This window comes from Eschrichtius robustus, chromosome 17 (assembly GCF_028021215.1).
Source record: "Eschrichtius robustus isolate mEscRob2 chromosome 17, mEscRob2.pri, whole genome shotgun sequence".
NCBI lineage: Eukaryota > Metazoa > Chordata > Mammalia > Artiodactyla > Eschrichtiidae > Eschrichtius > Eschrichtius robustus.
The window spans coordinates 9,848,986-9,862,829 of NC_090840.1; the positions used below are offsets into that span (position 1 = coordinate 9,848,986).

Sequence of the window (13,844 nt, forward strand, 5' to 3'; positions counted from 1 at the left end):
ACTTAATTATCACTTATATTGTGTCAATCATTATACTTGTCACTTTAACTTGTTGATGCTTATTATTCCTGAATTCTGTATTTGCAGATATGCCTACTTAAAATGTATTTTTGGGGGGAAAGTGGCGGGTGGAGGTGGTGGAATGAACTGGGAGATTGGGATTGACATGTATACACTGATGTGTATAAAATGGATGACTAATAAGAACCTGCTGTCTAAATAAATAAATAAAATAAAATTTAAAAAAAATTTATTTGTAACCCTCAGATCAATATTCCAGCACTTTTGAGATGGTGGACGTACATGTGGGCAGATTGGGGGAATCTGATTTGCTAAAGGAGGCACACGCTCCCTGCTGAGGTCTGACACGGCTATACATTCTCTTCTTGTTTCAGCTAGCATACTGTATACATACATCATTTTTGTAGTCTATTAAGTGCCGATTATCACATTTTTGTGCTTTTTGTTGCTGATCTTGCTGTTTAAAATGGCCCCCACCTGTAGCGCTGAATGCTATCTAGTGTCCCTAAGAGCAAGAAGGCTGTGATGTGCCCTAAGGAGAAAATACGCGCATTAGATAACTCTGTTCAGGCATGAGTTCAGTGCTGTTGGCCCTGAGTTCAATGTTAGTGAATCAACAGTATATATGAAACATAAATAAAACAAGGTTAGGGACTTCCCTGGTGGCGCAGTGGTTAAGAATCCGCCTGCCAATGCAGGGGACATGGGTTTGAGCCCTGGCCCAGGAAGATCCCACATGCAGCGGAGCAGCTAAGCCCATGTACCACAACTACTGAACCTGTGCTCTAGAGCCCGCGAGCCACAACTACTGAGCGTGCATGCCACAACTACTGAGCCTGTGCTCTAGAGTCCACGAGCCACAACTACTGAGCCCATGTGCCTAGAGCCCATGCTCTGCAACAAGAGAAGCCACTGCAATGAGAAGCCCGTGCACCGCAACGAAGAGTAGCGCCCACTCGCTGCAACCAGAGAAAGCCCACACACAGCAACAAAGACCCAACGCAGCCAAAAATAAATAAATATGTTTTAAAAATAAATAATAAATAAATAAATAAATAAATAAATTTAAAAAAATAAAGAAATAAAAATAAAGAAATAAAAAAAAATAAAACAAGGTTATGTTCTGATTGGCTGACAAAAATGTCATGATTAGAGGCTTGCAGGACCCTAACCCTGTGATTCCCTGGGAGCAATGGCTCATTGTTTGCTAATTCAGTTTCTCCGAGACTTTATAGAACCTAACTACCAAGAATAATGAGAATCGACTGTACATTTGCTTGTTTTTAATGAACAACAACAACAAAAATAAGGTAATTCTTCTTTTAAAACTTTATTACGGAAAACTAAAAAAGGGAGAATAGTAAACGGACCCCCAGGTACCTAGGACCCAGACTCAACACCAGCCAGCCTCGTTTCCTCCTCTTCTCTCTCTAGCTGGATTATCTGGACACAAATCCCAGACATATACCATTTCATCCATGACTATCTTATAGGTAAATTCTTGTTAACTCTTTAAAACTGTAAGAGTAAAAAATCTGGAAAACAAAGTTACAAAGAAGGAACTAACCACATAAATTGATAGAGTTAACATTTTGATTGATTTCTTCTCAGTCTTTTTACACATAAACAGAAAGATTGGAACCATATTGATTAGCTCCTCCCTTTTCATTTAACATTAAGCCGGTTTTCCATATCTTTAGTCTTCAAAAATAAAATAAATTGTAATAATCCTTTGTACATCATCTCATTTAATAAGAAGCATGTCATTTTTTCCTGTCTGCTTCATTTTTTTGAGAGGTGTGACTGCTAATTTAAAATTACGCTTTTTATCTTGAAATAATTCTATACTCACGTACGCTGTAAGAAATCATCCAGAAGACACAGTATTCTCTCTACCCAGTTCCCCCCAATGGGAACATCTTGCACAACCACAGAGCAATGTCACAACCACAGAGCAATGTCAGGAGAATGATGTCCATACAGTCAGGACAGAACTTTCCATCACCAGGAGGATCCCTCCCGTTGCCTTTTTACAACCATACCCACTTCCCTTTTGCCCCCAAATCTTCCTAACCCCCTGGGAACCACTAATCTGTCCTTCTTCTATAATTTTGCCATTTCAAGAATGTTATATAAATGGAATCACATAGCATGTAAACTTTCAGGACTGGCTTTTTTCACTCAGCGTAAGACTCAAGTTGTTTCGTCCGTCAGCAGTTCCTTCCCTTTTATTACTGACTAGTATTCCAGGTGTGGACATAGCACAGAATGTTTAACCATTCACCCACTGAAGGACACCTAGTTTTGGGCTATTATGAATAAAGCTGCTATAAAAATATGCATACAGGTTTTTGTGCGAACACAAAAGTGCATTAGTTTCCTATTGTGGCTGTAATAAATTACCACACACTTAATTTAAAAACCTCAAATTTGCTATCTTGCAGTTGTGGAGATCAGAAGCCTGAGTTCCAGGCTTCCCTGGTGGTCTAGTGGTTAAGACTCTCAGAGCTTCCAATGCAGGGGGCAAGGGTTTGATCCCTGGTCAGGGAAGTTCCTCATGCCATGGGGCATGGCCAAAAAAAAAAAAAAAGTCTGAGTTCCTTCTGGAAATTCTAGGGGCGAATCTGATCCCTGCCTTTCTTTCCAGAGTTGGCTGGCGTTCCTTGGCTCATGGCGGCATTCCAAGTGTTGCTTCCAACATCACAAGATCTTCTGACTCTGGCCCTTCTGCCTCCCTCTTATAAAGGCCCTTCTGATTATATTGGGCCCACTTGAACCATCCAAAATAATCTCTCCATGTCAAGATCGTTAACTTAATCACAACTGCAAAGACCCTTTTGCCATATAAGGTACCATACTCACAAATTCTACGGACTAGGATGTGGGCCTCACGGCAAAGCCATTATGTAGCCAACCACAAGTTTTCGTTTCTTTGGGGTAAGTGCTCAAGAATCCAACTATCATTGGTGGTTGCATGCTTACTTTTATAGGAAACAAACTGTTTTCCATAAGTCCCACCAGCGGTGTAAGGGCAATGCAATTTCTCTACAACCTTGCAAGCATTCGGTCACTTCATTTTAGTCATTCTGATAGGTGTGTAGTGATACGTCACTGTGATTTTAATTTGCATATCTCTAATGGCAAAAGACATTGAACATCTTTTCACATGCTCATTTGCCATCTGTATATCCTCTTTGGTGAAATATCTGTCCATGCCTTGTCTACTTTATTTTTAATGCAAATACCCAGAAGTTTTTTTCAGAAACTCTTTCACCGAGGCTAGTAACAGAATTTATGGGTTCTTTGGGTAGGTTTTTGACCTGGATCTTTGGGGAAACTTAGGTGCAGTGGTTCTAAAACTTTAGTGCGCCTCAGAATCACCTGTTGAGCTTGATAAAATATAGCTTGTTGGGACCCAAGCCCAGAGTTTCTGATTTTGTAACTATGGGGTGGAGCCCTGGAGAATTTGCATTTCTAACAAACTCCCGGGTAGCAATGATGCTGTTATCCCAGGGCCATACTTTGAGATGCTTTAGGGAGACCTTATGGCTACTTGATGTTTTCTGTTGCCTTTTCCCTGTCATTGTAAATTTCCCTGTAGTAAACATTAGAATGAATCAAATAGCTGTTGTGCTCCAAAGTGAAGTGTGTGGGGAAAAAAAAAAAAAAAAAGAACAGGGGCATGGCAAAAATCAATCTGATCTCCCACTGGCCAAAGCTTGGAACAATCTGAGCAACTAAATAAATTACGACAGTACTGGATTACAACCCAAAGAACAAATATCCATGAGTCCATAGTGATATAAATAAATATGGAAGAAAGGACAAACTTTCTCTGCACAAGAATTCTAAATACTCCAGGAGGTGGAGCTTTAATTCCCTTCTCCTTGCATGTGGGCTGGATTTCCCGACTCACCTCCCAAGACTATAGTATGGAAAGTGGAAAATAGGAATTTTGCCATGGAAGACCTGGCAGACATCACTTTAACCAAATGACCAAGATTAACATGATCGGTGGTAAGTCATATTGATGTCACATGCCCCCTGTTATGATGTGATAAGAAAGGCATCTCACCTTTGGTATTGTTCCCCTAAATCCACGAGCCCCACCTACTTGTGAGGAAGGAAACATCAGAAAGACTCAATCTGAGGTTCGTTCTAAACATATCTGCCCAGTGCTCTTCAAAAGTGTCAAGACCACGAGACAAGACGAAGAAACTCAAAAACTGGGGGAGACAAAGAAAAAGAACGTTAGTGAAAAAACTGGAAATTCGGACAGTCTGTAGGTAATAGTACTGTAACAATGTCAATTTCCTAGTTTTGATAAATATACCTGGTTAAGTAATATGTGAACATTAGGGAAAGCTGGGTGAAGGATACAAAGGAATTCTCTGTACTATCTTTGCAACATTTCTGTTAATCTACAATTATTTCAAAATAAAGAAGTTCCCCACCCAGTTTCTGATTTGGTAAATACAGTGTGTCCCCAGAATTTGCATTTGTATTAAGTTCCCCAGAGATGCTGTTACTAGGGAAACGCTCTGCAAAACACCGGTTTACGGAAACCTTAGGGCTACTTGATGTTTTCTGTTTCTTCCTGTCATTGTAAATTTCTCTGTAGTATACACAAGAATGAAAAAAAGTTGTTGACCTTTCTCTTTCAAAGCAGGTTTACTTTTCTTTTTGGTGGGAGGAGGGGTTTATTCACTGTTCTGCTCAGCTATTAGTTTTACCTTAAGCATGATATTTAAGGATTCCTTCCTTCTAAAAATGCATCAATCAACCCTCACATTGAATTTTCCATGCTTGGTTCACTTATACTATGTTACTTAATGATAACAAAAAGCCTTAGAAATTTTGTCTTAAATATTGGCAAAAATTCAAAGAGAAGTTTAAATGCTTCTAGGTAAGGAAGTGAATCTGGGTAATTACTATGCACACAGTTTATTATAATTTGTCTCTCACTATCCACCATCACCTTCTTCCCTAGTAGTAAACTTTCTGATTTTTAACTGAGCACACGGCCAACCAGAATACATCACAATATATCCTCCAAGTTTCCTTAAGTAGGTATTTTCATAAGACTGTGTCCTAGTTAGGAGACAGGCAGAAGTGGGAAATGCAATTGCTACAAAATGTCCTTAAAGGGGAGAAAGGGGCCTTTCTTCACCTTGCTTTCTGCTGGTAGGAATGACTATGATGGCTGGAAGTTGAACAGTCATCTTGGACCCCAGGTGGAAGTGTTATCATGAGGATGGTGGCAAAACAGGCTATAAGGAGCCCAATACCTGACTCTGTGACAGCAGCCCAAGCCCTGGACTGACTACCTCCAGACCGCTTTTTTTTTTTAAATTTATTTATTTAATTTATTTATTTTTGGCTGCGTTGGGTCTTCGTTGCTGCATGCAGGCTTTCTCTAGTTGTGGCGAGAGGGGGCTACTCTTCGTTGCGGTGTGCGGGCTTCTCACTGCAGTGGCTTCTCTTGTTGTGGAGCACAGGCTATAGGCGTGCGGGCTTCGGTAGTTGTGGCTCGTGGGCTCTAGAGCGCAGGCTCAGTAGTTGTGGCACACGAGCTTAGTTGCTCCGTGGCATGTGGGATCTTCCCGGACCAGGGATCGAACCCATGTCCCCTGCATTGGCAGGCGGATTCTCAACCACTGCGCCACCAGGGAAGCCCCTCCAAACCTCTTTTGTATGAAAGAAAAACTGACCTGTCTTAAGTTCCTGTTATCTTGGACTTGCTATCACCTGCAGCTGAACCTAACTGGAACGGATACAAAGTGTCATGCAGAAGTGCAGGGCCCACGATTACCGCTGCGCAGAGTGGAAGCTCACCGGATAAAGGCAGCAAGGTGGCTGAGGGGTGAAAGGGGGCTGAAATCCAGCCTGCCCTCTCCTTTCCAAGCTGTGACAAGAGCGGTGTTCACTAGAAGGCTGAGATGCCTGCGGCCCTGCGGAAGAGTGAAGCACTGTCTAGAATCTAGACTCTACAGCTAGAGTCTGCACACTTCTGGAGGCAGTGCGGAGGATCTGAGGTAGTTCCCACAGGTACTTAAAACATATTTAATATTAAATGGGCCACATCTCATGGTAGGTAGTGCTGCATTCTGCAACTTCAGACCTCCAGGCTAGTTAGGATAATATGGAAGGAAGGAGTTTGTTGGGGGACAGAAAGAGAACAGAAACTCACCAGAACATGTCATTAGGCCGCATTATATGGTGGCTACAGTACAAGCTCTGGAGCCAAACTGCCTGTGTTCAAATCCTGGCTCTCACAGTGATCAGCTGTGTTATTTCAGGCACTTTTCTTAACCTCATTGTGTGTCAGTTTTTGTTAACAGCACTTAATGCCCAACGATGCACTGAGGATTTTAATGATTATTACAGTGCCTGACATGTAGTGATGAATAAATGTAAGCTATTACCACCATTCTGGGACTTCTTTAGCAAAGGAACCAGAAACTAGCCCTGTATAGCCACTGCTTCTTGAGGGCTTAAGCTCTGCCAGGAATTATCCACATCTGACCTTATTTTACTCATGGGGAAACTAAGGCTTAGAAAGGTTCAGTGACTTTCCCAAGGTTATACAACTAATGTATCTAGCCCAGCTGTAATTCAAACTCAGATTGGTTTGGATCCCAAAGCCATGCTTTTTAACTAAGATAATTAAGATTGGAAGACAAAGCCTGTGAGATTTCACATGCTTCCTCTTGTATACCCTCCGTTTGTTTCCCCACTCATAACAGGTACTGTAGTAGCAAACTCTTTCAGGCTAAGGTCTGTAAGGAGTGAGGATGGACAGACTGGAGAGATTAAGAGCAGCAACTGGAAGGGTGGGGTAGGGTGGAGCAGGGGGGTCCTGGGGAATTGCAAAAGCATTCAGCCTGAGCTGAGAATCAGGCAGAGTCCCACTTGGGACTTGCAAAACGGGAGCGCCTGGGGAGCTAAGCAGACCTGCAAAATGCCTCTTGGTGATGTATATGAAACACTGGACTCTCGAGATAAGATTCACTTCTACTATTCATTGCTTCTAAAATATTGTTGCATTGTTAAACACAAAGTCAATCCTATAACTTAACAATTTTATATTTTATAAACTATCACTTATCCGATGGCTTTTAAGTAAAGTAAGGATTTGGCCATTTAAGTTATTTCTTTACATAGAGTCTAAGAAACCTTTGCCTTTATTGCAAAGACGTTGTTTCAACCAACCATTCAAAATGTTGCAAATCAGCTCCTTTGGTTTTGCCAATTTGCAGAAAAGTAACTTTACCAGTTTCTCTTGAACCTTTAAACGTCTGTCCTTTCAGGACTGAAAAAACATCCTGCAACTGTGCTTACCTTTCCCAAGGTAACTTTATTCATTCATCAAAATCAACGTCAGGGGAGGGTAAAGTCTGACTTCAGAGGTGACGGTTAACGTTATTCCTACCATGCTCCTGAGGTTTGGAGAGAACGAACACTTGCCGGGGCACCTCGTATGTGCTTTTAAGTGTCGGCGCCCAGAGCCGCAACCCAGCCACTTTCGCTGCACGTGCTGGCTCGCGGTTCGCCCAGCAACTCCGTCCCGAGGGCCGCCGACTCATCCCGCCGCCCACGTGGCCTTGGACGGCCTCGGGCGGCCGCGGTGGAGGCCTGGCCGCCGCGGCTCGATCACCTAGGGGCGGGCGCGGCTGCCGCCGCGGCGTTCCTACCCACCAACGTTCACTCCGCCGCCGGGAGGGCGCCGCCGGCTGGGCTCTGCAATTCCGGGCAGCCCCCGCCTGCCGCCCACGCCCACTTCCCGCCCAGAATGAAACGGACTCCGGCTCCGGCCCGGTTCCCCGCCGCCGCCGCCGCCGCCGCCGCCTCCCGACGCACGCCCGGCGGCCTCCGAGCGGCACAAAAGGCAGGCACCGAATCACCCCGGAAAGCTGGCGCTCGCAGCCGCACAGGCGCGCTCCGTACGCGGCGCATGCGCCGAGGGGTCAGCCGCTCAGGCCCGTCTCAGATCACGTGAGGGCGCGGAGGCGGAGCTAAGGCCTGTGGCGGGAGGGTGGGGGAGGAAGAGCGAGGTGAGCGCGGACGTCAGAGTGGAGAGCGGAAGGTCAGGGAGGCTCAGAGCGGAAGTGAGACTAGGGAGCCTGTCCGCCATTGTGGACCCGAGAAGCGGAGAGCGAGAGGGGAGGAGAGCGTGCAAGCGAAAGAGACGGGCCCCTTCCACCGACTCCCGAGCGCGAGGTCCTCTTTCTGGCTTCTTAGCGAGCGGCGGCGGCGGCTGGAAGAGTCTCTCGGCCGAGGGCGGCAGCCAACTGCTGTGAGTGCACGGGGAGAGGCCCAGGCGGCGGCGGCGGCGGCGGCGGTAGCAGCAGCAGCTCTCGGGTTGCGGTGAAGAATGTCAGCCACTAGCGTGGATCAGGTGAGGGAGCAGAGGCCGCAGGCTCGGCGAAGGCCCGAGCCCCGGAGCTCCACCCTCGCGTGGGGCTCCGGCTCCTCCCCGTCGCCGCCGCCGCCGGGCCCGTAACGGTGCCCCGGGCACGACTGGCTGCGGTCCCGCCGCCCGAGCCGGGGCGTGCGCCCGGGCCGCGGAGCCTGCGGTCCAGGCGGGCGGCCGCGAGGGCCGCGGAGGGTGGAGGCAGGACTACGATCCGGGGCCTTCGGACGCGTCCTGAGGGCGGCAGAAGTGGGGCTGACCCCGGGCGAGCGCTGGGAGACGGCTTCCGAGTGGCGGGTCGGAGGGCGAAGCCCCGGCACGGGTGGGCGGTCGGTGGCGATGGAGGATGTGGTGGGTTTCACTCCTACGCGGATTGTTTAAAATAACTTGTCTCGGATAACGTCTCTGATTAACACGCTTTTCCTCTCTTCCTTTTTTTTTTTTTTTCTTTTTTTTTTTTTTTAATTTTTCCTTATTACCACATCTTTCATCTTGCTACACAGAGACCTAAAGGGCAAGGAAATAAAGGTGAGTTCGGATATTTTTTTACCTTTATTTCTCATTGTTGGTTTGATGTACTTTTAAACTATGTGGAGGCCTTTTTGGTTTTGATATTTTGTTTTTGTTTTGTTTCGTTTTTGTTTTTTTGAAATGTAGGATTAGAGAAACAGTTCGTCTCGGCTAAGGCAGCCAAATGCTGTCCGAAAGTTTGGTAGGTCCTTGCTTAGAAGCCACTTTTATAGAAACCAAAGTGATGCGAGAAACAGTTTTTATTAGCTTGTATTTCACTTAAGGAGGTATTGTTATGAATGTAGTGACATTTCTTTAATTTTACAGCCTGTATTATGTGACTTCTGCCACAGATTCTCCCAATGTGTGTAGATAAGTGGACATTTTCTTCCTGTCTGGTTTACGTGGGAACGCGCAGCCCACATAGAATTGTGTGTCCCAGTAGTGGAAAGTGTACCGTTAGTCACTGGTTCCGTTGAAGTCGGTCACATTGAGGCAGTAGCCAGTTAGAGATGAAAACGGAACAGGCATGCCATCTTGTTCTGTAGTCTTGCAAGGTTTGACTCAATATGGTACTTTAGAAAGGATTGGGAAGGAAATAATTTGTGAGGTTCCTGCCAGGATTCTATGATTTACTCTTTAGCTAAAAGAAAAAAAAAAGTACTGCTGAAAGTCAAGCATTTTAAAAAAATTAGTGTGGTTTGTGTTTATTAATATGGAACCATACAGTCAGCTGACTGAAACATGACATTAATCATGTGACATTAGTAAGGGCAGAACAATAACTGCTTTCTTGGGACGGTGCCAATTAAATAACATTACAGTGAACTATGTATTTATTACATTTTGTAATGGGGCTTGAAATTAGACTAAATAGAATTATGCTTCCTGTTTCTTATTTCTGTAGTGAAGTATTACCTACAAAACAAGAGCTACAGTAGCCTTTTAGATGTGAAGTTTAATGTCTTTTATTGGTGCTCCTTATGTTCTTAGGGTTTTTATTAGCTATTGCACATTTGAAAGGAATGGGTTCTGTATGCACAGCTTAATTTTCTTTTGAGTTGTAGTACAATTTTTTTGAGAATTTTTACATACTAGTTATATGGCACTGTATTAGGTAACAAATTCATTGCTTTATTTTGATTAAAGATGTATATAAACAACAATTTTAAATTTTAGAATTTAATTTTAATATTAGAATTATCTTCCGTGGTGTAAGCACAAAGCTCAGAATTTGATATTGTTGATTTATTTTAAGTGAGTTTTAAACAATTTATTTGTAAATCTAAAAAGAATGATCCATTAATTTCTTTTTTTGTTAGTCTGCCCATTAGGAAGTATATATATGTGCAATCTGGTCATTATTGCCTAGCATAAATTATTTTATCCTAGATCTGTGGGGAGGTGGCACTTTGCAAGGCTATTTGAAATGCTAAGTGTTTTGTGTTACCTGCTTTAAGGTAAGTGCAAGTTCTATGAAGTACTTAACTTGTTTGACAAAACAAAATAGCATCTACAGCATTGTAAGCCATTACTGTATTACTGTAAGTTTGATTTATGACAGTTATTTCACTTAGGTATATCCTCATGACATCTTTGATATCAGAGATATAAATTTTCTATAAACAAAATTGTGTCTCAACTACAAATAAATATTTATTGGTTAGTAAAATTTTTTTAATCCATTTGTATCACCTCTGTTAGATGTATTTAGACACACATACAAGGTATTTGTTTGGATAGTTGTTTATTCCAAGAAATTTTTCTTACTTTCCCCCTTACTCTTCAGTTCCTAATGTCATCCATGGATAGAACAATGGACTAGGATTCCTAGGAGACCTGTGTTCTCATACTGCTGACTTGCCAAGTGAGCTTGAACACATTGCACCTTTGGTCAGAATTTCCCTCTCTCTGTAAAATATAAGTAACAATTCTAGCCATAAATCCTATTGTATGCTACCAGGGTTGTTGTAGTTAAAATAGTCCATTGCTCTAGTAGCCATGATAATTGCTGCCTCACCTCATGTATTTATTGTTAAGGTGCAGGAAGACTATTGCCTAAGACCTGACAGGAGGGAGAAATTCTGTTGGCCTAAAAGTATTGGTAATCATTTAAGCTGCTTTAAATTGGTAGATACTACAAGTGTACTAATACACATACACATTACTTGTATTTTTATGCCTCTGAGAATTACAAGGAAAAGGCAGCAGCTCCAGTGAACTGATACAGGTAGCTATATGTGTGTTTAAGAAAAACTACTCTGCCTTAGTTGACTTGGTTTTCAAGCTAGTAAAATTGTTTTATAATTTTTCTGTTTACTTTTATGAAGCAGAAAGCAAAGTTATTTTTCTTGAACTACAGTCCCAGTGTTCTAAGAATATGAGTATTAAACTTGAATTCAGAACTTATCAACCTTATGAAAAATGCATGTCCCTGAGGAATTATCAGAATTCTGAAAGCATAATCCTTTTTAGTTGACTTAATATGATTTCAGGGACTGTGTATTTCCTTTCTTAATAGTCTTCAGTTGACAGCATTAGCCCAACACACCTGGCTTCAGTGTCTTTGATTTTCTACTAAGTATTTTTCTGTATGTCCTTAAATGCACTAAAGGAGCAAAAATTTAAAAGGAATTCTATATCAATCTCTTTGTAAGGCAAAAATGCTTTTGTAGTATAAGTAATACTTCTAGGTTTACTTGTTTATAAGTTTGAATTCTTTTTAATAGATTGTCCCTATGTTAAATATTAGAACTCTTTTATCCTTGGCCAGGGTAGTACTGAAGGACAGTAGAAATTTAAGGATAGTTATGTACCTGTTGGCCCATAATTTAAAACTGACTTCATATCACTTTTATTTATTTAACAAGTGGAATTTTTGCTTGCTGGAATAAAAGTGTACCATTCCTTTCCCTGCAGGCTCACAGATAAAAGTGTCAGATCCCCTGCTTCTAGTAGCCTCAGGCCTTGCTGCCTACTTCCTCCTATTCCTTAAGTTTATAAATAGGCAAATATATGGAAAGGAATTTATCTTTTCCCTCCTCTCCTCACCTGCCCCTCCCAACTGAGGGACATAGTCATTGTTTGGTACTGCAATTTAAAAGAATTAGGCTGAATTTGGCTATCTTTTAGTGTTTCAGAAAAGTCGTGGAAAATGCCTTGTATTTTGGCAATATCTTTTGTATCCTCTCCCCACCCTACCCCTAACCCCTCGGGAAATGACTGCAAAGCACTATACTGTTATTTTAGGCCTCATTTTATTAATCCTCAAAACATTCCTATAAGGAGATAGAGGGTATATGGTATTGTCGCTGTTTTTGTAGGTGGGAAAACATGATGCACAGATCTGTTGACTTTCCTAACTTGATGTAGTCAGGACCAGAGCAAAGAATCACCTGGCTCCTAAGGCCCATGTTCTATCTTGATTTGACTCTGCTTCATAGAGCAGAGGAAACAGGCGAAGAATCATGTAAGTCATCTGTTCTTTTTTCCCTGAAGAACTTGTACAGACTATGGGACTAGCTTGGATTTCATTACTATTTAATGGCTTTCAGTCTCCAAGACATTAGATTGTCATTAAGTAATGTTCAAAACCTGAAGTCTTTAAGACAGTTGAATTTCTTTAAGAAAGGTATGCTTCTGAAACTCTAGGGCTAGCTTCTTATTCAGATTCTAATTTGATGCAAATTGCTTATCAGTATGCGTGAAATACTTAAAACAAAATAAAACATTTTTTCCTTAGATTGACATAGTCCTTGAATAATCTTTTAGGACTTAGACATTTTAATGCATCATTATAAATGACTATAGACTGTATTTACTTAGTGTATGAGAATATTTTCTTAGTCTCAGCCTCTTAGAATTAGAAGAAAAGATAGAACAGAGAAGATGAGTAAGAAGAGCAGTATAATATATATTTGGATAAATTTTAAGGAGGTACTTTTTTACTGTTTTAGCAGTGTGGACTAAATTTCTGGTAATCTAATGAATACAAGAGATAATAGTTGTAATTTTGAAATGGGTAGCTGTTTCAGATACTGTCAAATACGTATGTAACAGTGACAAATATGTACCAGTCCAGGCGCGTAGTGAAGAATTCTTTTTCAGGAGGTAATAGACCAGGCATAACTATTTTTGATAGAGGAGTGGTAAAGGAGAACAGATATGTTAGAATCTCTTGGGCTGAAATGATTAGCCCACCTGATATAACCTAAGGTACCCTCCGCTTTAATTTTGTTTCTAGTGGCTGTTGCATATTTAAATTCTGGGGAGCACATTTAGCTCAACTCTGGCATTGATGCATTCCTTATCAAATGCAGTTAAGCCACCTCAGTGGAGCCAGGATCACGGTGACCTTGAGGTTTCTCTTGTAGTCTCTGAGGGGCAGTGTAGAATCATGAGAGGTGTACTTTGAAGGCTTCACAGAGTAGTATTTTTTTGAGCGATCATTGCTACTCAGGGGGTGGCAAAGAACTAAGGGGTTTTACCTGTCTTTGCTCCCATGACTCTGTCAACTTGTATATTTCATTTAGGTCTCTGAACTCATTGGAATAATTAGGGAAAATAAAGATGTTATGATATTATAGAAGAACACACAATGTAAATCCATTGCTCCTAACCTTAATGTATAATATTTTATATTTAAGTATTGTATTTAAAAATGCTGTATTTTTAAGCAATAAATCTTCAGGTATTGAGGGGCTTTATTTTGTTTCCAAGAGATTAGTCGATTAGTCATAAGCTTGTTTATGTGGTCCTAAAGTAATTTTTAGTCCTGTTTGGATCTTGTAATATTTTGTGATAATAATATCCAAGATTATTAAATACTGTCATTGAATACTCAGATAAGATGAGGTAGGTACTATTAATAACCTCCTTGAATAGAGAAGTAGTCAGAGTT

At 41.9% G+C, this 13,844-nt stretch overlaps 1 protein-coding gene across 5 annotated transcripts in view; it reads left to right on the top strand.

The window, feature by feature from the left end:
- The first annotated feature begins 8,328 nt into the window (after nucleotides 1-8,328).
- YTHDF3 (YTH N6-methyladenosine RNA binding protein F3) overlaps nucleotides 8,329-13,844 on the top strand; it is a 31,747-nt gene continuing 26,231 nt past the window's right edge. For 2 of the 5 annotated variants that reach the window (XM_068526285.1, XM_068526288.1), the window contains exons 1-2: nucleotides 8,329-8,419; nucleotides 8,938-8,962. In XM_068526285.1, the coding sequence (XP_068382386.1) occupies nucleotides 8,396-8,419; nucleotides 8,938-8,962 (49 nt within the window). In that variant the 5' untranslated portion in view covers nucleotides 8,329-8,395. Of the gene's footprint in view, nucleotides 8,420-8,937; nucleotides 8,963-11,684; nucleotides 12,414-13,844 lie in introns of those variants that run through there. The other 3 variants (XM_068526284.1, XM_068526286.1, XM_068526287.1) reach the window with 2 other exon arrangements.